Source organism: Phocoena phocoena, chromosome 3 (assembly GCF_963924675.1).
Source record: "Phocoena phocoena chromosome 3, mPhoPho1.1, whole genome shotgun sequence".
In the NCBI taxonomy this organism is placed as follows: domain Eukaryota; kingdom Metazoa; phylum Chordata; class Mammalia; order Artiodactyla; family Phocoenidae; genus Phocoena; species Phocoena phocoena.
The window spans coordinates 92,100,221-92,126,408 of NC_089221.1; the positions used below are offsets into that span (position 1 = coordinate 92,100,221).

The following is a 26,188-nucleotide window of genomic DNA, read 5'->3' on the forward strand; positions in this document are numbered from 1 at the left end:
GTATGTGTGCTTGCGCTGTACTAGGTGCTAGGAATGGAACACACTGAGGAGCAAAGCAGACATTGTGTTTGTCCTCAAGGAATTTGTGTCACAGTTAAGGAGAGCCACTGCAATGAAAATTACAGTTGATAGATGGACTGTCCATGTTATTAGATGGAATTCAGTTTTATACATGACCACATTGACTTGGAGAGGGAGAGTGGATGTTTAATGTTGTTCTGATCCAAGGCCCTGTGAGATTTTTTAAATCTTCATAGTGATTTCATCTGGAAGAATAAACAAATAGCTAAAATGTTTTTGAAAAACAATAAAAAGGGGATATTGTACATTAATGAAACATTAACATTGTAATACTATAATTTAAAATAATATAAAAAGGATTTAGCTATATCATAATGGCTGCAATAAGTAGAAAAGGTTTAATTATTCAGTAATGCTGGAATAAATACAAATATAAACAAAAAGGTTAGATTTGTAATATATGTATACAATGAAATTCCACATGGGATAAAGTTTTTTTAAAAATGACTGACCAGGGACTTCTCTGGTGGCACAGTGGTTAAGAATCCGCCTGCCAGTACAGGAGACACGGGTTCAAGCCCTGGTCTGGGAAGATCCCACATGCCGTGGAGCAGCTAAGCCCGTGCGCCACAACTACTGAGCCTGTGCTCTAGAGCCCGTGAGCCACAACTACTGAGCCCACGTGCCGCAACTACTGAAGCCCGCGCGCCTAGAGCCCATGCTCCGCAACAAGAGAAGCCACTGCGACGAGAAGCCCGCACACCACAACGAAGAGTAGCCCCCGCTCGCCACAACTAGAGAAAGCCCGCGGGCAGCAACGAAGACCCAACGCAGCCAAAAATAAATAAATTAATTTTTAAAAAATGACCACATTTTTAAAAATCACAATAAAGAAAATGTAGGTAACTCTCTGAACAGAGTGGAGAAGGGCTTTCTAAACAAAAAGCCGAGGGAAAAATCTGTAAAGGAAAAGATTTATGGAGGCAACATAAAAATATCAAACACACAGATGTCAAAAATGCTATCTAAATTAAAAGGTGAATAGCCAACTGGGAAAGAAGATTTGTAATACATATGGTGAAAGGTTAATATTTGTAATACGTATCAAAGTCTAAGAAGTCAACATCGTGTCAAAATGGGCAAAGAATGTGAATAGGCCATTAAAAAACAAAGCCACGTGTCCAGTAGATTTAGGGGAAAAGTTTAATCAAGGAAATGAAGACTAAAATGTTGAAGACTAATATGTTTCCAACTATCTTGGAACCATATTGGTAAAAAATACATATTTAAGTGATATATCTAGGGCTGTTGGGAGTAAAGCAAAATAGATAGAGCTGGCAGAAGTATATCTTGCAATAGCTTTTGTGGGGGAGGCAGTTTCACACTCAGAAGCTTTGGCCAAATGCTAATTTCATTTCTAAGAATTTGTCCTAATGTTCTTCATTGCAGCATTATTCAACAAGGAAAATTGGTTACATATACAATAATGGGTTGATGGTTAAATTATGGTACCTCCAGCATAATGTAGGTAATTATGTTAAGATGGACAGATGGCCATAGCTGGGGGTCTTCTTTCTTGTAGCCTGGTTTGTTCTGGGTTCTGTCAGTGTTTAAAAGGTGTGGGGAAAGAGTAAAATGGTATACTTGCGACCCCATCCCTTTTTATTCAGACAAGGTTTTGTACCAAGGGGAAGAGATGTACGTGCAAAGGAAAGATTTCTCAGCTATAAAGCTGTAAGAAATAGGTAACCACATATAGTGTGAAATGGAAATGGAGCATATTCTGTATCCAAATGAATTGCTGAAGAAGCTAAGTAGCTGTAATAACCTCCCAAATCTTACCTTGGCTGTTAAATAACTTTCAAGAGGTGATTTGACACCTAAAGATGCTTACGTGCGTTATTCCGTGGTCACATGGACAGAAGCTGTGACAGTCTCATTTTTAAGCAGGATTTGGTCATCAGTATGAAGTCAGGTACTGGATTGTTTGAGCTGAATTATATTCATTCGGTCTGTACTGTCCTTGGTATGTGTCGCTGTTGTCTTCCACTCCTCGAGTGGAAAAAAGTGCCTTATATGTTCTCACACAGAATCCTTTTCTTAAGTAATAATCTTTTCTTGCCCAGGGCTCCCACAGTGCCTGAAGACAGCCAGCCACAATTGGATAGCTTTCCATTTTACCTTTTCTAAGTCAAAAAGTTCGGCTCTTGGTAGATGGATATAGGGACAGGGAAGGACGAGCCTTTCTTTGAGGGGGCTTCCTGCAACAGTGTCCATTACTGACGAGTTCCAGGACTTCCTGGTTGACAAGCAGACATCTCTGAAACTTTCTGTGCCTTGAGACTTCACAGTTTCTGGAGAATTTCTTTGCCATAGCTGCTTCTTTTGTTGGAGGCTGTCCAGTAACCACTGTGAAATGATACGGGATGCAGAGCCACCAGTGAGGTTTCCTGGGTTAAAGGGGTTTCCACCTTCTGCTGGTCTGTGCTTTTTTGCCCTCGTCAGCTAATTGCCAGACAGGAGCTTAATACATTTTGGTGCAGAAATGCAGGCTAATCTGTACCAGAGTGATGAAACAGCTCTGTTGTCTGTGCTTCATCTGTTGCTCTTTAGAGTCAAGAAAATGGCTCCCTTCTGCTGGGAAATGATCTTGTAGCATGCTGTGGTTCTGCTCAGCAGAATTTGTCTCAGAACTTCCTTGTGGATGTATGCGTTTGTGATTAGATGGTTTTTGTGCTGAGGGAAGACATTTGAGTAAACTTCCAGGAACTTTCTGTGATTTGATAAGGGCGTGGCCAAACACCCCTACAAAACAGAAATTGTTCTCAAGAACACCCAGCATATCTGAAGCCAAAGCTTTAGGGACGCTCATCCCCAGCACTTCGGTGAAGTCTCAGTTCAGGATGAAATAATCCCAAATACCCATCCTTTACTTTAGGAGACTCCTATTAGTGTAATGATATTGAAAGTGATTTGGCAGTATATGGATCCTGACCCACAAATTTCAAGTCTTGTCCTTAGAGGTCAGTGCTACTTAAGGCTCCTTTGTGGGAGCAGGGCATGTCAGAGGTGATTGCTGTAACTACTGACTCTATTAGCAGAGAGCCTGTAGACCATGACGTGACTTCTTGTCAAACTTTGTAAAGTGTGTTGGAGATGAATTTTAAGGACCCAAGTAAGGGGAGTTACATGTTAAAGGTCAGTAAATAACATTTTGAACTGTATCATATATCATAACTAACATTTTAATAGTGCTTACAACATACAACACTTACATAAACATTTCCACTTTTCCCGGTATCCCTGGGAAGTGGGTAGGGTAAGTATTAGCTTCCACAGAACAGATAAGAAAACAGGAGTGGGTGGGGGTAGACGAGGTTGGGCCCTGAGATACTTTAAATTATAGGCTCAGAGGCGCGTGCGTGGGTGTGCGCACACATACATGCAAGGCACCGTTCATGCAGTTGTAGTTTGTCAGAAGTTTTCAGAAATGTAACTTCCTGCCTAAGAGATGGGAAAACAATATATGATATATTGCCCAATTCTACGAGAGAAGGTTGGTTTCTGCCATGGGGTAGAAATAAAGTCCATTGAAGAAAAGGAGAAAAAAGGTGAAAGAAGTAATCCTATGACTCCACATGTCCTTGTTTAAAAGAAGTAGTTGCTGTAAAGAAAGAAAGAAAAAAAAAAAAGAAAAAATTTAATTTAGACACCATTAATTACCTCTTTCCATGAAGACCAGACCTGCTAATGATCTTGCCCTTTCAAAAAAAATACACATTTGTGCATCTTATAAAAAATCCTAAGAATTTTACATCGGAGTTGATGTTCGTGAGGTAGATCCATCTTATTCTATTATAGTAGCTATGGCCATAGTATCACGTACTTGCCATCCCCAGAAGAAAGTACTTTATTTAACTAAAGTGAAATTGTGCAGTGCATAAATGCTGGAGCAGAATAGAAACGTATCGTTTATGCCGATCTCTCAATCATTGTGCTTTGCTGGCCATCTCTGAATTGCCTCTTGCTATCTGAATAGCTACTATTAAAAAAATGAGGCATTTTGTTTTCTAGACAGCCCTCTGATTGTTCCCTACATTCACGCTGGAGTGCCTGGCTGCAAAGCTTTCTATTTTTCTCCCAGGTCATCCCCCAGTAGTTCAAAAGGTGAGTCATCTGGAGGACGGCAAGTCGACGCATTTTAAGAAACCCGCCCTTGTGTCTCCGCAGGGCCAGAATGTGACCCGTACAGAGTTTCTGAACTTGAACATTAACGCCTTGGCTCTGCACCTAAGCAGTTTGACTGGATCTGAATGAGAGAGTTCTTTTTTGAGAACAAAAGAGCTGATTGAGCTGATTTTTGGTCCACTCCACCCAGTTACCTGAGCATGCAAGCGCCTCCTTGGAATGCTGGCTGGGAGACTGTGGGGATGGCATTACAGGCGGTGATGCAAGATGAAGGCTTGTCACCTTTAGGTGCAGGAATTGTCTTGCGAAAAGAAGTCTTTCGAATGGCCTTTTTTCAAAAAAAAAAAAAAAATGGAGGTATAATGGACATAGAAGAGTATATTAGTTTTAAGTGTATGATATGATAATTCAACATTTGTATATATTAAGGAATGATCACCACAATGAGTATAGTTAATGTCCATCACCACACAGTTACAGAATTTTTTTTCTTGTGATGATAACTTTTAAGATCTCTTCTCTTTGCAACGTTCAAATATGCAGGACAGTATTATTAACTATAGGCACCATGCTATGCATTACATCTCCAGGACATACTTATTTTATAACTGGAAGTTTGTACCTTTTGACCCCCTTCACCCATTTTACCCACGCCCCACCTCTGGCAGCCACCAGCTTGTTCTCTGTATCTATGAGCTTGGGTTTTTTTTTTTCCCCAACAGGCCCATTTTTTTAAACCTATCATGCTAATTCCTGTAATTATTTTCTCATATTTTCCTTTCTCCTTCTGGGTTTCTTGGCTTCCTTCAGAATTAGTGGCCGCCTCCATGTGTACGGCATATCCATTCTTATTTCCCCTTTCCCTCTGCCCTTCGGATTGAATTCCTTCCCCTTTATCCTTTCCCTTTTCCTCCTTCCCCACAAAACAGCAAGAGGGATGCAAATCAGTGTCTCCTCTTCCCCTCTCCCGTGGTAGAGTAGTGTGGACTGTGGCAGTTGCAGAATTTCTATGCTCTGGGGCAAGGGATTGGGGGAGGCGGGGGCCACAGGGAGCTTGTCTTAAAGCTCTGTTTTCATAGCCAACACCATCTTTACATGATTGTTTCTATTGGATGCCTGCAGGAGAGCTGTGGATATGATGGGTCTGAAGCCTGCCTAAGCTGTTGCTACTGGTCTAGCCCCAATTCAGGGGATCTTTGCTATACTGACTTTAAGGGGTAAAAGGCAGTGCATGGTAGTAGCCTTGCCAAATCTTCATCCCTGCCCTGCTCACCCCTCCCACCTCTAATCTGTTTGCCTTTTTCTTCCCTTCCCCCGCCCCACTTGCTGGAAAGGCTTAATATATTTAAAAAAAAAAAAAAAGACACATCAGAAAAGCTGTGGCCTGCACCCACTATTCAAACTTGGAGATTCAGAATTCCATAAACCACAAGAGTTTTGTGCGTATGATATATTCTGGAATTTGAACTCACCATAGGCGAGGTCTGCTTTCTATTAGCATCTTTCATAGCATAGATTTATCATTCCATATACTCCATTAATGTATTTCTGTGGAAATCATTTAACTTATGGGGAATAACTAATTTTTTTAAGGTTTTTTTTTTTTTTGAGGTACATGAATAACTGCCTTTTTGTCCATAAAATTCAGTGGGAGAAAGAAATGCAATTACATTTTTTCAGAAGGTTTTGAAGAACAGATTATGTAAAGAACTGGTCTCTAGATGGATAACTACTCTTAACATCTGGAATTTATTAAGAAAAAAAGAGCACCTTTTCAGCCAAATTCTGACACTCCTCATTTGAGTTATCAGTTCCTTAAGGCTGTCTAGTTGCCACGTTGACTTGAGCATGTACAATGCAGAAGCTGCATGTCTGCTTGCTGTGGCGAGCCCGTGGTTTATACTGCACTAGGTATGTGGAGTCACTGAAAAAAAGTCAACTTAATCTTGCTTTATAAGGAGACTCTCAGGCTCTTTGTTTCCCCAGGAAATGATATGATAGGTTCCCACTTTTTCTTCGTGAACATAAATCTGTTGCCCAAAAGAATGTAATATCTGGAATGAGATGAGATTAATTTCTAATTTTTAAAATCTTGAGATAGTAGGGAACTTTTTAAATTTAATTTTTTTTTTTTTTTTTTGCGGTACGCGGGCCTCTCACTGTTGTGGCCTCTCCAGTTGCGGAGCACAGGCTCCGGACGTGCAGGCTCAGTTGCCATGGCTCATGGGCCCAGCCTCTCCGCGGCATGTGGGATCTTCCCGGACCGGGGCACGAACCCGTGTCCCCGGCATCGGCAGGCGGACTCTCAATCACTGTGCCACCAGGGAAGCCCAGTAGGCAACTTTTGAACAATTTTACTTTCTTTTAAGATGGCCAGTGAAAGGGCAAGTTGGTAGCTGTAGATTAGGTTTCTCTGATTCAGGAAAGATTGTTTTAAAGGTCAAAAGGGAGTTGAGACCTGTTCCATTGCAAATTTAAGGTGGTGGTTTTTACCTTTTCTCTCTAGCCCACTATATGGGGTGAAGTGGAGCTAATCCTTTATGTATCAGTCACTTTAAATAAACATCCAGTTCCACTGCAGTCATTTTCTGGGTAGCCCTGGCCCTGAAGGTATGTAAATGCCACAGCTCTTGGGGCCACAGTGCAGCAAGGAATGAAGTGCTCCGATCGTGTGCTTCTGTAAATGTTGCTCTGTTAGCCAGAGCATGATTGCCAGGATTTTAAAAAGCCAAGAAAACAAGTCAAAAAAGCTTACTCTGTGGTGCCCTTGCCTCCCTTGAAATAACCTCTGTTTTCCTTTGTCACATGAAAAGAAACGTCCTCCATAATCTGTGTGTTGACTCACCGTTTTTGCCTGGCACATCTATTGGTGTAAAATGAGGGAGTCATCAGACTGGAATGAATTTTGAGAGGCAGTAGACTAAATTCCCAGGCAGGACTGTACCCACATTAGCCCGGAGAGAGGAGACTGGCCCCTGTCTGGAAAGGTTTTCCCAGAGAGAACTTCCATAGCATTACTGCACCTTTGAAGACACAACAAGCTCCACTGTCAGGAGAGATGTTGAGAGCAAACCTGAATCCTCAAGCTGAAATGTAAACTCATTATCTTGGACTGGGTACACTGGTGACTGCCCTCAGTGTAAGAGCTTGTCATTTGCCTATCGGCTAGTGCTAATTTGCTTTCATCCTTCTTGCCTTGGAGCTAAATAATCCTGCTTCACATTTGTGATATTTTTCTGGGAGCCCAAAGCTAAGGTCAGTTTTTTTTTTTTTTAAATAAATGATGGCCTGGATTAAGATTGACGGGAAGACTATCTCACAGAGTCTTTGGAGTTTGTCATCCTTGTTTACTCATCTCAGAGTGGTGTTTGCGTTTAAAGTATAATATGACCCACACAAGCATTCAGAATCTTGACAGCAGGGCAAACGAACAGGGCAACTCACTCAGGCCTCTGAGGAGATGGCTTCTGAGTATCAGGCAAAAGCTTGCTCACCGTGTTTTCCAGCCCTGTTGTTTAGTCCTGTGCCTAGTGATTGACAGTATCAACTTCTTTAGCAGCGAAGCTTAGCTTTAATAGTTTGAGTCAATTTTGGTTTTGTGTTGTTGAAACGGCAGTATTTCTAGTCACTGCCAGATTTAGGATTTCCTTTGATATTTTTATGTAGGTTAGAAATGTTTAATTCTTAAACAGCCTAGGAATTTTTAATACTTTCTCTGTACATTGCCTTTCTGCTTACAGGAAACAAAATTGGACAGCTTTAGGGAATTTCCTGTTTGCATTCTAGTGCCATGTCTCTAAGGAGGTAAGAGGGAGGGGTGCTGGGGAGAGTGTAGACAGTGCAGGAAACTCCAGGATTAGATGTCACCTCTTTTTCTCTGGTGTGTTGGATCCAATGATTAAGGTTGCACTTCGTGAGCTTGGGAAAATATGCAGTTCCTCCCTTGCAAGCACAGGAAGAGCTTAGTTTGCACACGAACCTAGATGATGGGAAGAAAGCAGTGCCACATCCAAACTGTGTGATGAGAGAACATCTTCCTTTTAGGAGAGTGTGTGCTGTTTGGTTGCCCCAAAGCTCCCCACCTTCCTGAGCAACCAGCGTGTCTGTCTCTGCCGCCATCCTTCAGTGAGGTCAGACTGTGCTTGGGTTTGTTGGGGGCTGTGCACTAGAGGCCCAAAGACAGTGTCTCCCCACTGGGGGCTCCCTCCATTTAGAGAAAGTCAGAAGCAACCGATACTATCTGCACCCAAAGGAATTTGTTTCATCAGCCATCCGGTGTGGCCTCCCCTTTATCCTTTCTCCTGCTTCTCTTCCAGGGGCGTTATAGCAGGCCCACGACAGCGGCGGGGTGGAGGTGAACACCCATGCAGGAGACCTCACGTTGTCCTCAGCTTCCCCATCTGCAGTGAGCTCTACCACACCCTCCACTGTACTTAAGCATTTCAGAGTTTGCCTGGTGAAATGGAGGGAGCAGGAAAGAGGAATAAATCAATTTGTAAGAGAGAAAGTTGTCAAGGCACATGTGATAAAATGTGCTCTTTGTAGGTAGAGGGGGAAGAAAGGGAGGCTTTGTTTATTAAAATAATGCTGAGCTGTCAGGTGCCTTTTGAATTCGTATTGTGTTGTGGTTTCTAGAGGCCAAGGGGGAGGGTAGGGTGCCTTCGCCCTCAAAGCAGCTCCTTACAGGAACGGAGCCGGAATGCTGTCAAGCTGGACCCAAACCACAGTGTTTTGTTCTAGTCTGTGGCTCACTTGCTCACGTTACATCTTTCATCTGCAGTTGTGACATCTTCGTGATTTGGCAAGGGATTGGGAAACACTCCCCAGGCGCTGGCCAGGCCGGCACTGGCAGATGGGTGGGGGGCACACCTGCTTGGGTGGGTTATTGGCTCACTTACAGGAACGGGGTCTTTCTGGGTTTGTCTGGCCAGAGTTCTCCCTGCCCTTCACCTGCACCGTGCTTCTTGCCTCCAGCGCTGGGCACTGACAGAGCAAGTACAGGGGATCTCACTGCAACTCCCTTCTGGTGCCAGCGCTGTTCCCAGTTTGTGCGGCACTGCTAGAAACTGTCTGGTGCTGAGCGCCATCCAAGTCCGCAGTCTTGGATCCTCAGATGCTCTCCCTGGGCCACGACAGATCATGGGATCGAAAACATTTGACCCTGGATACCCATGGTAGATGAGATGCAGTATTGATGAATAGGGTAGGTCAGCTGGAGAGGTTCTGGTTTTAAGTACTAGAGAAACTTACTGTGCCTCCGTTTCTGATCTGCAGAATGAAGTAACAATTACTTCTATCTTGTTGAGTGAGAATTCAGTGAAAACCCATATAAGGCAATTGGCATGGTCCCTGGCACATAGAAGTGTGCTGGCCAGAATTCATCTGGAGTATTGTGCTTGGTCCTAAGTACCATGTATCAAAAAAAAAAACCCAAAACACTGACATCCTGGAGGGACCACTGGGGGATGGAGAACTGTTGTAGCCATTTGGTGACCTAGAGGGGATATTAACGATACAGTGAATTATTCAGAGAGTTTGAAGTATGGAGGACAGTACTACATTAGACATTGTTTCACCTAAGTTACTTTTACTTTATTTTATAAGCTACTTCTATTTATACATAGAAAAATATTTGACAGATATCTCTAGGTGGTAGGGGTAAGGATAATGTAAGTTCTTTTATCTGTATCTTCTAATTTTCTAAATTTATCCATTCAACAAATCTGTCTGAAGTCCTCCCATGTACCAGGCACCGTTCTTCTTGTTCGTTGGCTGTTGCCTTAGTTCTGTGACATGTCTGCCTTCTTGGAACTTATAGCCTCACGGGGGAATGACTCAACACAAAACTTGTATGATATATTGTCAGGGAGTAATAAGTGTTATGAAAAATAAAGAGGAGTGAAAGGCTAGAGGAGCAGTAGGGGAGAAGGAAAACTTGTTCCCGGTGGTTGGTGGGGACAGGTGGAAAGCAGCCGGAATGAATTGACTCAGCATCCATATGGGAAGTTATGATTACCACGTTAATTCTATATTTCTCTATTTTGTTGGCAACATGGTATATTATGCATATCATGCGATTTATTCAACCACTATCTTCCTTTTTCTTTTTTTTTTTTTTACTGTCACGAACAGGTCTTTGTGCATATCCTTGCTTACACTAAGCTCTTCTGTCTTCAGATACATTTTTCTGGAAGTTCATTTTGGGGTCGCTGTATGTGTCCCACTTGGTTCCTGACCCTCTCTTACCTTGTGCTCTGAGGAGCCAGGAGGTGGGGAGTATGGACTGGGCGTAAGGCTCCTCTAGTTTCTAGGCTGTTGAGGATAAATGTGTTTACCTGCTTCCCTGCAGGCCCAGCCAGGATGTAGAGAGCTGCTGATCCAATTGCACATGTTGAAAGACAGGCAAAGTGTAGATCACTCTGACTAATGTGAGCTGGGCCTCAAGGTAATGATGAGTCATTCTGATTGTTTAATCAGGGTTTGTGTAAACAAGGAGATAGGAAAGTAGCCCATCAACGCCTTTAGGCCCAAAGTTATCTTGATACTTTTTTTGTTTGTTTGTTTTGTTTTGGGTTTTTTGCCTCTCCCATTGCGGAGCACAGGCTCCAGACGTGCAGGCTCAGCGGCCATGGCTCACAGGCCCAGCCGTTCCGCGGCATGTGGGATCTTCCCGGACCGGGGCATGCACCTGCGTCCCCTGCATCGGCAGGCGGACTCTCAACCACTGCGCCACCAGGGAAGCCCCTATCTTGATACTTTTTAGCAAGCACGAAGGCCTGGCATGATGATCATGATAATTAAGATGACAGCAGTCATTGTGGTTAACTTTCTGCCAGGCAAGCACTGTGTTCAAGTGAGCTACCTGTAGTATGTTCGTTTAATTTTTACAGTTCTGTATGGTTGGCTATCATTACAGGGTGACTAAAGTGAGGCTTGGAAATTTTTAACAACCTAACCAAGCTTGAACTAGTACTCAGGTCTGGGGGTTTTATTTGTTTTTGTTTTGTTATAAAGCCTATGTCCTTAACCACTGAACTATGTTTTCCCCATCACTTTCTCTCTTCTTCCTCTCTCATTTTCTTCCTTTTCAGGGAACAAGTCCTGGTTGGGACTAGTATTGACTGGGTTAGGTGATTTGGAAAGGAGAGAAGATTCAGACCTTTTCTTCTCTCTAAGCACACTGTTCTCTGAAGCAGTCAGCAGGGCCCCTGATGGGAGAGAACATTGAGCAGATTTGAAATGTGTCTTCTACCCTTTCCTCGTGCTTTGGATTAGATGCAGCAGTGAGTGGTGAAATGGCCCATCAGTCAGCAGCCCCATGGTGAGGAAGGAGAAGCCAGGGCCCGCCTGAGACTTGCCTGAAATGGGAGCTTGTTTATGGCATCAAGCATTTTAAAGGGATTTTCTTTACAAGAAATAGTGCATGTGAAAATCTCTCTCAAATGTTGGAAATACATTTGAATATGATTGTACTGAATATCTCAATAGTCAACATCTAGGCTGTCTCCTGTGCTTAAATAAAAAGACTTGAGATCATGTGCCTTGAGTTCTGTATACATAGAAAGTCCGTATGTCTATATGTGTGTGTTAATATATGTATGTGTGTATAAGTATGTATCTGTATATGTATACACACACACACACACACACACTCAAATCTAAATCTTCACTTGTTTTCCCAAAGAAAAAAACATTGTCCTCAATCCAGTAAAAAATAGGGAACTTCCAAAGCACTCAACTATTGCTGTTAAAGTACCTTGGTTTTTCCTGATCTGCAGAGTTTATGGAGTGTTTCACCATTAAAGGTACTTGGTTTCTTTAGAAAGGAGAATTTGATACCTACTAAATTGGATCAATATAAAATTTATGAACAATGCAGACCTTGTCAAGGAAGTCTTTTACTCCTGTTCATATAATTCTCTGTGGGACTTTCTGCCTCAGGGATCACATCAGTATTTAGTACACACTGAAATATTCATGTCTTCTGATTAGCAGGATTTAATTGTTACATCTCGATCTCCTTCATGATGTGCCATTAGGATGCAACCCACCTTGAAATTTAAGCAGGTGCTGACAGGTTATTGCTATGTCTTTATTTTGTTTGTGTTTCTTTCTAAATATCCTTGTATTGCATGTAATTTTGGTTTCCCTTGAAAATAACACCACAAAAAGTAAGAATTTATTAGTGGAAAATGTTGTGACTTGTTTTTACCAGCAACTATTGTATAGTAAATTTTAAAGTGTGTATGTATATATATATATATATATATATATATATATATATATAAAATATTCTGTTTAGATTTTTTATTTTTTAAGATTTATCAGTTAAGATAATCTTTCCTCCCATGTACTGTTTAGTTAGAGCTTTTTCACCTACACTTCAATATTTCCCTTGTTAACTTTCCCTCATCGATCGGGTGTGGACGTATCTGGAGATTAATTTTTCTCTGCTTTTCTGGGTCTGATATCAGCTTAATGGTCTTGTGTTTCTCAAAATGTTGGAAGTTTTAAAGAATTAATACCTTTTCCCTCATGCTAATTTTGCAGTTGTGCTTTTTCCCCTCTTATAAAAAGAACTCTCTGTCTGAGACTTTATCTTCTCAATAATTTCATGAAAGTATCTCAGCAGTGCTAGGGTATTCTGTTGCAAAGCATGAGGCATGGTTGTGAACCAGGCTCTGGGGTTAGACTGACAAGGGTTTTCATTCTAGCTCTGCCACTTACTAGTTTGGCAATTTACTGAACCTCTAAGCCTCAACTCCTACCTCTTTAAATTGGGGTTAACAACAGTACCTATTCCAAAGGCTATATGAAGAATAATTAAGAAAGTACATGCATGTTACATGCTTTAAATATAGTAATAGCACATAACACATACCCACATATTAGCTAATATCATTTCCAGTAAAAATTATGTGACATTTTTATTTTTTATTGAAGTATAGTTATGCATAATATTATATAAGTTATAGGTGTGTAATACCGTGATTCACAATTTTTAAAGGTCATACTCCATTTGTAGTTATTATAAAATATTGGCTTTATTCCCTGTGTTGTACAGTATATCCTTGTAGCTTATTTTATACCTAATAGTTTGTACTGCTTAATCCTCTACCCCTATATTTCCCCTACACCCTTTCCTCTCCCCACTGGTAACCACTAGTTTGTTCTCTGTATCTGTGAGTCTGCTGCTTTTTTGTTATATTCACTAGTTTGTTTTATTTTTTGAGTTCCACGTATAAGTCATATCATATGGTATTTGTCTTTCTCTGTTGGACTTATTTCACTTAGCATAATGCCCCCTAGCTCCAGCCATGTTGCTGCAAATGACAAAATTCCATTCTTTTTTATGGCTGAGTAGCATTCCATTGTATATATGTACCACATCTTCTTTACCTCTTCATCTATTTATGGACACTTAGGTTGCTTCCATATCTTGGCAAGTATAAATAATGCTGCTATGAGCATTGAAGTGCATGTATCATTTCGAATTAGTGTTTGTGGTTTTTTCAGATGTATACCCAGGAATGGAAATGCTGTGTCCTTTGGTAGTTCTATTTTTACTTTTTTGAGAAACCTTGATACAGTTTTTCACAGTGGCTGCACCAATTTACATTCCCACCGACAGTGTACGAGGGTTCCCTTTTCTCCACATCCTTGCCAACATTAGTGTTCTTTTTGATGATAGCCATTCTGACACGTGTGAGATGATATCTCATTATGGTTTTGATTTGCATTTCCCTGGTGATTAGCGATGTTAAGTATGTTTTCATGTGCCTGTTGGCCATTTGCATTTCTCTTTGGAAAAATGTCTATTCAGTTCTTATTGGGTTGTTTGGTATTTTAATATTGAGTTGCATGGGCTGTTTATATATGTTGGATATTAACCCTTTATTGGTCATATCATTTGCAAAGGTTTTCTCCCATTCAGTAGGTTGTCTTTTTGTTTTGTCAGTGGTTTCCTTTGCTGTGAAAAAGGTTTTAAATTTAATTAGGTCCTGTTTGTTTATTTTTGCTTTTATTTCCTTTGTTTTAGGAGAGGGATCAAAAAAATACTGCTTATGATTTTTGTCAAAGAGTGTTCTGCCTATGTCTTCCTCTAGGAGTTTTGTGGTATCCAGTCGTACATTTAGGTCTTTAATGCATTTTGAGTTTATTTTTGTATATGGTGTTAGAGAATTTTCTAATTTCATTCTTTTACATGTAGCTATCCAGTTTTCCTAGCACCACTTATTGAAAGGACTGTCTTTTCTCCATTGTATATTCTTGCCTCCTTTGTCATAAATTAATTGATCATAAGTACGTGGGTTTATTTCTGGGCTCTCTGCTCTCTTCCCTTGATCTGTGTGTCTCTTTTTGTGCCAGTACACCATACTATTTTGATTACTGTAGCTTTGTAGTAGAGTCTAAAGTTAGGGCATATGATTCCTTTAGTTCTGTTGTTCTTTCTCAAGATTGTTTTGGCTATTTGGGGTCTTTTGTGTTTCCAGACAAATTTTTAAAATATTTGTTCTAGTTCATATGCAAGGATTTTTTTCAATATCTGCAAATCAATCAATGTGATACACCACATTAACAAATTGAAGAATAAAAATCATATGATGATCTCAGTAGATGCAGAAAAAGCCTTGGACAAAATTCAATATTCATTTATGATAAAAACTCTTCAGAAAGTGGGCTTAGAGGGAGCATACCTCAACATAATAAAGGCCATATATGACAGACCCACAGCTAACATCATACTCAATGGTGCTAAGCTGAAAGCATTTCCTCTAAGATCAGGAACAAGACAAGGATGTTCACTGTTGCCACTTTTATTCAACATAGTTTTAGAAGTCCTAGCCATAACAGTCAGAGAAGAAAAATAAAGAAAAGGAATCCAAACTGTAAGGGAAGAATTAAAACTGTCACTGTTTGCAGGTGATGTGATACTATACATAGCAAACCCTAAAGATGCCACCAGAAAACTACTAGAGCTCATCAATGAATTCAGTACAGTTGCAGGATACAAAATTAATGCACAGAAATCTCTTGCATTCTTATACACTAACAATGAATGATCAGAAAGAGAAACTAAGGAAACAATCCCTTTTACCATCGCATCAAAGAGAATAAAATACCTAGGAATAAACCTACCTAAGGAGACAAAAGACCTGTACTCTGAAAACTATAGGATGATGAAAGAAATTGAAGACTACACAAACAGATGGAAAGATATACATTGTTCTTGGATTAGAAGAATTAATACTGATAAAACGACCATACTACCCAATGCAATGTACAAATTCAGTGTGGCTTCTTTTTAGAGGAGCATATTTTTGAAGATGGAGTGGGATTGAGGGTTATCTTCAAAGTTGGGAGGATCGGTCTTGGACACCTCCCCTCCGTGAGAGCCGTCTCCCAGCCATTTGCCTTAGGTGAGTGCTAGGGATGATGGTGTTGCTGTTTTCACAGTTGGTACCTGGGTCCTGCTTTGTGATTTGGCACCATCACCTACATCAAGCACTCTTGGACGGGATCATTTTGTCTATTGGATGGTATTTTAGTGCTACCATGTTGAAGGGGATTTAGAGTGCTGTGGTTTTTTTTTTTTTTTTTTTTTTTTGCTGTATGCGGGCCTCTCACTGCTGTGGCCTCTCCCGTTGCGGAGCACAGGCTCCAGACACGCAGGCTCAGCGGCCATGGCTCACGGGCCCAGCCGCTCCGTGGCATGTGGGATCTTCCCGGACTGGGGCACGAACCCGTGTCCCCTGCATCGGCAGGCGGACTCTCAACCACTGCGCCACCAGGGAAGCCCTAGAGTGCTGTTTTTGACAACTGAACTTCAGTGGAGGTTTAAAAAGTAACTCAGGGACCACTGACCAATGAAATCATCAGATAAAATGAAAGACGAAAAGCTCCTGTTTTCTGAGTTGGTCTAGGTCAGCAAAAAGTGATTAGCCTGCAGCGGGGCAATCTTGTAGATGGTGTTTAATGAGTTTTTACGTTTCAAGGCTCTGAACATCCTTTTTTGAAATATTTCACAGTAGGTGCCCCTAGCTGGAATTCTAGCTGTAAATAGGAATGTTCCAGTCCTGGAAGCCACTGAACAGGCCTGATTGTGTCCATCTGGCAAGGAACGTTCCCCCTTTGCCAGGGATTTTGTTCTTTATGTATCTGAATTAGAGCACCCGGCGTGTGGGGAGTCTTGCAGGGGAAGCTGAATGAGGCTGCTTTCTCGTGTACAGATGTCTCCTGCTATTTCAAAGGATGAGGCTGGATATAGACATTTATTCACTACCCAGCAGCTCCTGGATTGCCATATGGGAGAGCAGGAAGCCTCTGGATAGGGAATGAGGAAATCTGAATCTGATGAGCCTTGTTTTTCTGAGTCTGTTTAATGCCTTTACAACGAAGGAATTGAACTAGATGTTCTTGAATTCCCTCGCCGGCCGTAAGGTTATGTGTGATTCTGAGCGCTTTTTAAATTTCTAGGGGAAAGATTGCTGCTGATCAGTTCTGTATATAAATGAAGCTTCCTTGGGAAGTGAGCTTCAGCAAATCCATTCTGGGACCAGTGGGCAAATAAAGTATGAAGAGCCCCAAGCACAGAACTCAGGGTGGGGCCATCTGGTATAAACCCTTCTCAAAAAGATGAAAAAGCACAGAAAGTTAAAGAGAGTCTCCAAATTGACACAGCTGAGCCACCGCCAGCCCTGAGCTTCATCATTGTCACTGGAGGGCTCGCCCTGCCATCTCCCGCTGCCCCCTGCTTCACCCCCTGTCCCTGCCTCTGCCAGTGTGCACATCCTCCCACCCATCCACATACATGCACACACATGCACACATGTGTATCCTGCAAGCCAGGAGGGCAGTGGCATGTTGAGTTGGAAGTACCAGCGAAGCACATAGCAGAGACGATTAGAGCATGGAGTGTGTGTGTGTTAATATGTCTTCTACTGTTTATCAGTTCCCTGCCCTTGGGCTGATTTCCTATCCCTCCTCTGTGCCTTGATTCCTCATTGGTCAGAAGGAGGTGATAATACCTGTCTCATAGCATTGCGGTGAGGGTTAAATGAGGTACTGCATGAAATGTGCTTAGCCCAAGTGCCTGATACCCGTTAAACATTCAGCAAATGGTAACTATTAATGTTATGATTTACTACTATCGAGTTGCCTGGAATTCTTAGAATATTCCCAAAGCTTGGCGCTGGGGTTGTGTCCTTTCTTCTGCAGGACTCTGTAGCTGATTGAATTAGGTGAAGTGTAGAAAGCACTTAGTGCAGAGCCTGAGTGTGTGTTCAGCATATAGTGGGTTAATTAATGTTATTTTTAAATAAATATTCTTAAGTCTCTAAAAAAGAAAAGAATATGTGTTCAGTAAAGGTTAGTTGCCCTTATTTTTTCCCCTTTAAGGAAGAGAACAGTTCACTAAGTGGAAGCAGTTGGCACTGCCCATTGTCTCACTCAAATGTAAGCAAGAACTATGTTGTATACCTTGCAGCTGGAGGGCAAGTGGCCCACTTAGAAGGACAGGATGGGCATTCCCATCATCACTGGTGGGAGGGAAATAGAGGTACCCTGGCAGTGCATGGCCTACAGGAGCATCTCAGGTAGCCGGACCAAGTACAGGGAGAGAGAGAACAAGCACAGTTTCCTCTGAGTGAGCTTACCTGCCAACAAGGCGGAAAAGCCTAGCTCAGCCATGTCACCATTAGTACTCCACGGTCTCTGGATGGAGACTTGGGGATGAACTCATTCCTCTGTTTCAGGTGTGGCTGTGGAAGCCTTTGGTCCCTTTGAAGGCAGTGCTGTAAGAGAGCAGACCCAAGTCCCAGAAAGATGAGTAAAATGGTGGGCCTAGAGTTTGGCAGCCTCGATTCTGGTTCTGGACCCCTTCAGCAGCTGTGGCCCTTGGGAAGAGTACATGTTCCTCATCACACTGGGAATCATAGCCTCCCTGTAGGCCACGGAGGTGTGGTGTGATGGAGACCCAGTGGGATAATGCATAGGAGGGTGCCAAGTGATCAGGAAAGCACCGGCATCTGTTCCATTGTTTTTACTGCCAGTAGTAGCAAGATAAAGAAGCATCTTATAACCATAAGTACACAGTGGTGCTCCTGGGGGCTCATTAGAGTCATTGGGCTGCTGGCTTAGAAGGGCATCCTAAGAAGTGTGAAGCCCTTTGTCTCATGGCTAGTCGGTAACAGGAAGCACATCTATCCACATAGCCCAGGAGCAGCCACCAGGAGAGACCGTCACAAAGGCACTGCTTGATCCTCACCCGGGCTCCCAGCAGCTGGACACCTTATCTCTCAGAGGCTTCGCAAGCTTGTCTTTACAGCCAGCTGAACTGTGAAATATTTAGTCAAGTAATGTTTCATCCAAAAATAACCACCATTTTGACAGTTGTCTTGAAGCCAGATTTCCAGGTGGTTTACTTTTCCTTTGGATACACGCTGTAAAATGAATGTGAAGCCAGGCTCAGAACAGCCTAGGGAATTAGTATCTTTTATCTCCAGAAATACGAGGTATGCATGGATTTATATCCTTCATGTGCTAGACCCAAAGTTGTATTAGGAAGCGTCATGGTCCCATCCCAACCTTGCTGAGGCCTTGGGTTAAAATTTCACAGAGAATTAAGAGCCTTGACAGTCAGCTCCTTAAGCCTTGGGACTTCTGCTGAAGTCCCAAGGCTTAAGGCCTCTCATTCCTGTGCTGTTAACCCCCAGGAAGTGTGCTGCTCCAAGACAGGACTGTGTTACTTCCTCATCTGAATGTACCTCTCACTATCTATAGTGAGGCTTCATCTTGAGAAGGTTGTTGACTTGAAACTTACTGACTTAAAACCTGGCTGGGAAAGAGGAAATGCACGTTGTTGAATACTTACTTGGTTTCAGACACTATGCTAGTCATTTTACGGATGGCCATCTCATTTTGCCTTTACGACAGCAAAAACACCCATTTATAAAAAACCAGGGCTTCCCTGGTGGTGCAGTGGTTGAGAGTCCGCCTGCCGATGCAGGGGACGCGGGTTTGTGCTCCGGTCTGGGAGGATCCCACATGCCGCGGAGCAGCTGGGCCCATGAGCCATGGCCACTGAGCCTACGCGTCCAGAGCCTGTGCTCTGCAACGGAGGGGCCACAACAGTGAGAGGCCCACGTATGGCAAAAAACAAAAACAAAAAACCCAGTTAAATCAACTGTCCAAAGACAAATCACTAACAAGTATCATAAATGAGACATGAACCCAGGTTTATCTGATTCTTTATAAATTAGGCTCAGATCAACTTCATTTGCCAGAGTATCACAACATAATAGTGGTCTATACAGCGGAGGTCTGTTCTTGCTATTCTATTACAGAAGTCTGGAGTCAGGCAGTCCAAAGCTAGTAGGGTGGCTCTACAAGGTTGTTAGGGATTCAGGCACCTTCCACTCCCTACAGTGTGGACCTCATCTTTCTGAAGCAAGATGGCTGCTGGAGCTCCATCCATCACATTAATATACCAAGAAGCAAGGCTGGAGGGAGAGAAAAACAGCGTGACCTCCCTCAAAAAGATTTTCCCAGAACTTCCACATGTTTTTGCTTCTCTCTCCTTGGCTAGAACTTTGTCACATGGCTACACCTAGCTCCAGTTGCAAGGGAGGCTGGGAACTGGGATATTTTAGCTGAACAGTAGTCTGACCAGTGAAAAATCGAGGTCTTGTTCCTGAGCATGAAGCGAAAAGTGTGTTTGGGAAGAGACCAGCACAGTCTGCAAACGTCATATATTTACTTTCTCTTTGGTTAGTGAAACATCTTTTAATGGTACTTCGAGGTTCATGTGTCTGAAGCTCTGACTCAAGGTAGAGGACATTTCAGAAGCCAGAATATAAGTAAAGAGATCCTGAAAAATGATGCAAATATAATTTTTCTATTATAGATAGTTGACAGTTTTGGTTGCTGTGGTAAATTTTTCTTTCCAGGATATAAACCCACTGTCACTCCTTTTAAAAATTACCTGGAAAGACCTCTATTCTCTTATTTTCTTAATGCTGGGCTTGACACAGGTCTACACAGGTTCTCTCATAATACTTGTAGCATTGCTCGAAAACTCCCTAGCTATTGAATTTGCAGGGATACCACCAGGTCTGCCAGAATGAGGGGAGTGAAACCCCAAAAGAAGGAGATCCAGTCAGCTCTTGAGTACTGGGTGATTGACAAGGTGGAACAGGGGAGCTCCGGAGCTGAAGCTGGCAGGGAGTGTCCACTCTTCCTTGCGGTGAGAACAGGACTCATCTCGTGCTAGTTGTGGGAATGAGAGACGGGTCGGTCAGACACGTTCTCAGCAACACGTCTTTCAACTTGCGGGCAAACTTCTTTCCACACTGCACGTCCCAACCTTTGTAGTTAGCTTCTGCTGAGTACTTGTCAGTGACACTAAGGAACAAGTGTATACTGCACCTGGTTTTTAAAGTTTTACCTTCTATCAGAATTGCTGGTGGACAGGGAAAGAAGATGCAGCAGGGACAGGTAATAACCGTTTACAGTTTTTACGCTACAGCCTTCACCTGCAGAAAACACTGTGACAACTCTTTTTTTTTTTTTTTTTTAAATACAAAAGCCTCTGTCTCTTTAAAAAATAAAAAAGTATTAAACAGGAAAGTATCCCAGAAGAGTTTGAAACCACCCAAAGGCCACCACCAAAAAGTTAGAATGCCAACTTTCCAGTTTATTTTTCTGTTACATACTCATTATTTTCATAATCAGAGGCAAACATTTTAAGTAAAGTTTTCATCCACAGGAAAAAAAACCCTGAAAATCACTGTCCCATACAACACTGCATAGTGAGGAAGGGGCATGGTGACCTTGGTTCTGGTGCTAGGCTCTCCATGGGACCTGGAGTGAGCAGGTCAATCTCTGGGTTTCATTCCTCACTCGCAGATGTGGAAGTGGGGGATGCCACATGCCGAGGGCCTTTCCTCCACTCAGACATCTGTGGTTATGACACTTGACACCATCTGCAAAACTTGGGGGCATCACAGAGCTGGCGTCTAGTCTAGATGGTTCTTAGTTTGGAGTTCATACATGGATTCCGGGGTGTGTCATCATCTTAATTAAGTGGAACAAATGCATAGGCACCAAGTTTATACTCTCCTCTAGGAGAAGGGCCCAACACATTCATGAGATTCTTAAGGAATCTTCAAGTTAAGAACAACTGAGGGGCTTCCCTGGTGGCGTAGTGGTTAAGAATCTGCCTGCCAATGCAGGGGACACGGGTTCAAGCCCTGGTCCGGGAAGATCCCACATGCCGTGGAGCAACTAAGCCCGTGATTCACAACTACTGAGCCTGTGCTCTAGAGCCCATGAGCCACAACTACTGAGCCCGTGAGCCACAACGACTGAAGCCTGCGTGCCTGGAGCCCGAGCTCCACAACAAGAGAAGCCACCACAGTGAGAAACCCACGCACCGCAACGAAGAGTAGCCCCCACTCGCCACAACTAGAGAAAGCACGCGCGCAGCAACGAAGACCCAACACAGCCAAAAATAAATATAATTAATTAATTTAAAAAAGAAAAACTGATCAATTCATATTTGATAGATAGGCATCTTCCATCCAGGGAAGAAAAGGGACTTGCCCCACAAGCACATCTGATGGATCCTTTGGCAATCCAGAGTGCTGGTGTTATCGTCTCTTGGCCCAGGGCTGTCCTCCATAGGATGTGACCCAGCCTGGACCCCTCTGCCCTGTACTGTGATGGAAATAACCACTCTGTGTGTCTCCCCATCTGGCCCAGTTCATGAGGTCAGTATGGAGTATATAGTCTCCTCTGTCCTCTTTTCCCCCGAATTCTCCCCTACCCCCTGCAGGCAGCCCTTGCCCCCAGAAGTAGGATGGGAGATGGATGAGAGAAGAAGCAAGTCTAGGCTGTCATAGTTGGGATCCTTGTTTCTGCTCCTATATATCTTAAAGAACATGTCCGCTCTCCAAGTATTTCATCCTTCCTGTCAGAGGTCAGGTGGTGGGTCTTCTCCCAAGACCAGACATAATAGCATAGCAGACCACAGTGTCTGTTGCTAAAGGAACGTTCTCAGATTGACAGTTCAGAGGCAGAAGGGGCAACCCAGCTATGGAAGGGAGTGAATTTGTGTCCCTCTCCCCACGCTGGGAGCAAAACTACCTCCAAAAAATTAATACAATGGGAACACTGTGGTATTTGTGCTGAGAATTCATCACAGAAACCCTGTATCTGAAACCCAAAGTGACCTTTTCTGAGCGGCCCTAGCCCTACATGAGAAGGCAAATACCACCAGATTGCCTGACATTTCCTTTTTTAAATTTCAAGCGTTCCTGATTTCAAACCGGCTGTTGATCTGTTGGTTTGCAGCCCTGATGCAGTTAAGTGAAGTCCCAGTCGCTGCTGTGATAGTCTCACAAACAACCGCTTTGAAACCCTAGCCCCTGCCCTATGTCTCCTTCTTGCCTACTCACCCTCCCCCAAGCGTCCCAGCCTCCACGCAGTGTGGAGGGGCAGGTTGCAGAAAAGAGCATCTTTCTAAACCTGAAACTAAAATCTTCAAAGTGGAGTTGTGTGCCGCTGCACTGTGTACATCTTGAAAGATCAAATTTATTTACTCCTTACTTTACATCCTCTTGGCAGAAGCTATACAGAAACCCTATAAAGAGGGGGGGGTTTGCTGTGATTGGCATCACTCACCCAAGTGTCACGTGGAATTCAGCTCAGGGATGGTCTGAGCTCCACCTGGGATTGACAGCGAAGACAGCGAAGTAGTGACTCAGAGGGCAAGGAAGGCTGGAAGGTGCTGCTCCAGGAGCCGTGGTTGAACAGATATTAAGGATGGTCGCAGCCATCCACCTGCAAAGCCACAGCGGGCACATGTGTGGTAGGCATGTGTGCATCCCAGGCTCCATGTGCAGAACCTGAAAGCTGAGCGGGTTGAGATCCTGGAAGTGCGTGATACGCTTGTTAATCTGCTGAAGAACGTTCTTTCTTGCTCCGCTTCCCCTGAGAGAGTTGGCTGGGGAAAGGTATAGCGATGGATTCTTGGTTTCTCTCACCATAGCATAATTTATCAGCGTTCCGGTTCTGTTTCTGAGAGGCCTGCTTGCACAGAAGCATCATCTGGTCAATCTAGTCTGTCTGGGGAACAATGAGGAAGGAGGAGCTGGCAAGAAAATTAATGCATCAACTTGAGGAGGAGAACATCGGAAACAATGAGCTCTCCCATTTTTTTTTCTTAATTCTCAGCCCTTTGGTCCGTCTGGACATGCGGCAGTATGGGTGATTGAATTGAAAAACATTGAATTGCCCCATTCAACTCGCATATTTTCCCAAAGGTAAAAGCTAATTTGGTCTTGCCTTTTCCTTGCTTCTTGAGAATCAGGCAGTCCACACCAGCTCTTAATCTCATCCTTGCTGAGTAACTCGGAGAAAGCCCTTAGAATGAGCAGCTTTCCTCTCTATTTTTATTAGACAATCCAAAATTAGGTCCTACTGTCCACACATAATAGTGTTCTCCCTGTTACATTGAGGGTGACCAGATAATCCAGCTTGCCTGTGACACACCTGATTTCTGTCCATTGTCCCCTGAGATTAATATCACCCAAGGTGTCCCATTGTAGGTGATACCTATTTTTATGCGATCACACTAATTACAGGAAATGAAGGGAAGGAAATGAGTTTCTGCCGAAGGGTCTAACCTTGTGCTCCTTTCTTCCCGTCACTGCAGCTTCACTTGGCAGCCCTGGCATCACTCAAGGGAGATATAGTGGAGCTTAATAAACGTCTGCAGCAAACGGAGCGGGAACGGGACCTTCTGGAAAAGAAATTGGCCAAGGCACAGGTAAGGGGTCTGGAAAGGTTTTTTTTGCTTTATTTTTTAAGATGAAACATGTAGAAATCTCCACAAAACAAATGACGGTTTGATGAGCAGACCTCCTCATGACCACTGTCCAGGTCAAGAATTAGAACCTGACAGTCATCCCAGAAGTCCCTCCTTATGTCCCATCCCAATCCCACTTTTCCTCCCCACATGGCTTTTATAGTCATATTTTCTGTTTCTTTACGGTTTATCACTGGAGTTTGTATGTCCCTAGACAGTGGAGTTTTGTCTTGCCTGTTTAAAAATTACGTGTTTCCTTTGAATCTCTTAATCCACAGGTTTTCCCTCCGTTCTTGATTGGCTTTGTACTTAGTCTTTTAAAAGCTGGCCATTTGACCTGTGGAGTTTCCCACAGTCCAGATGTTGCTGATTGTTCACCCATGGTGTAGTTCGGCATGTTCCTCTGTCCCCTGTATTCCCTGCAGAATGGCCCTGGATCCAGAGGACCAGTCAGATTCATGGCCAGTCCCTCTGGCAAGACTGTAGAGGGTATTTGTTTTTCTACTGGGAAGCACATAGTATCTGGTTGTCTTGCCTTCTGAGATGTTAGCAGCTATCTTTTTTTTTTTTTTTTTTTTTTTTTTGCGGTACGCGGGCCTCTCACTGCTGCGGCCTCTCCCGCTGCGGAGCACAGGCTCCGGACGCGCAGGCCCAGCGGCCATGGCTCACGGGCCCAGCCGCTGCGCGGCATGTGGGATCCTCCCAGACCGGGGCACGAACCCGTATCCTCTGCATCGGCAGGCGGACTCTCAACCACTGCGCCACCAGGGAAGCCCGTTAGCAGCTGTCTTGATACTCAATGCCCAAGTTCACTGATTCATCAGGACTTTACAAAATCATGATATTTTAGTTCTACCATTTCTTTCTCAGTTATTAATTGAAGTGCTTTTATAGAGACATTTCCCATTATCTATGATTTATTGAAACAATGGTATAGTTCACAGAGGAAAAGCAGAATCATTGCTTCATTCTTTTGATTTATTTAACATTTTTCAAGATGAATTATTTATGATCCTCTGAAAGTGCCCTGTTACTTTTTAAAATATTATGAACTTAGGGATTTAAACATATTTGGGTTTCAGTCCTTTGTAATTATTTTCCTTGTAGAAACTCAAAGTATACTATTTTTGGCCAGTAAGAACCTCTTCAAGTTGGCTCCTGAGTCTTTTGACAGGAGCCTAGTACTTACTCCGGGCTCATCTGGTACATTTCTCACTCCAAAACTGGAATTAAGCACTCTCCATGTAGCCTTGGTTTTTCTCTGTAGAAAATGGTATTTCAAGACTGCAATCTGGGTGCTAAGGGTGCTTATTGCTTCTAGTTTGGTCATTATTTTTAGGCCTCTTTTATAAACATAGCCAGGAAATCCTTTATGTACTTATTTATTTATCCACATATGTATGTATTTATACATTTTAAAATAAAATACCTTAGAAGCTCATAATAATTTCTCCAATTTAAAGTCAGACTACAGGGTTCCTTTACTTAGCTTCTGTATTTTCTTTGTATATCCTTTCTTTCACACTAAAAATCTTGGTTCTGAAGTTTACAGAGGATGATTGGATAAGAATATTTCATAATTACTCATTTGCTTCATTCCGTATTATATACAGTCAGTCTCAAAATAATAACATTAATACTATCATAACAAATACAGTTACTGAGAAGAATTTTTTAAAGTTTTCATTATGCTTTCCTCATTCCCCCAGTTTTTTGCAACTGTACTATATCCACACTGCCTGACCCTATGGCCATTACATCTTAGCCTTTCTCCTTTTAGTCCTCATTTAGTCTTCTACAAGTAAATTATATATTTCATGTTTACCATGGTCTTTATGTCAATGTCCCTCTGTTTGTTTGTTTAATGCTGGAAGCTATTTTCTAGTAGATTTCCTCAGGGAGGACTCATGGGAATAATCTTCACCAACTTCCTGCTTGTTAATAACAATGTGTCTCTGCCCTTCTTACTTGAAAGGCATTCTTGCTGGCTATAAAACCCTTGCTTGACTCATCTTTTCTTTACTTGAATATGTTTCTTTATTCTATTGGCATAGAGTGTTGCTCTCAAAGTCTGTTAATAATACAACTTTCTCTTTCTCTCTCTCTCTCTCT

General features: G+C 42.7%; 1 protein-coding gene across 2 annotated transcripts in view; it reads left to right on the plus strand.

Annotated features, from left to right (window-relative positions):
• MCC (MCC regulator of WNT signaling pathway) overlaps positions 1 to 26,188 on the plus strand; it is a 430,319-nt gene that overhangs the window by 297,830 nt on the left and 106,301 nt on the right. For both annotated transcript variants that reach the window (XM_065873958.1, XM_065873959.1), the window contains one exon: positions 23,924 to 24,037. In XM_065873958.1, coding sequence (XP_065730030.1) covers positions 23,924 to 24,037 — 114 coding nt within the window. The remainder of the gene's footprint in view (positions 1 to 23,923; positions 24,038 to 26,188) is intronic.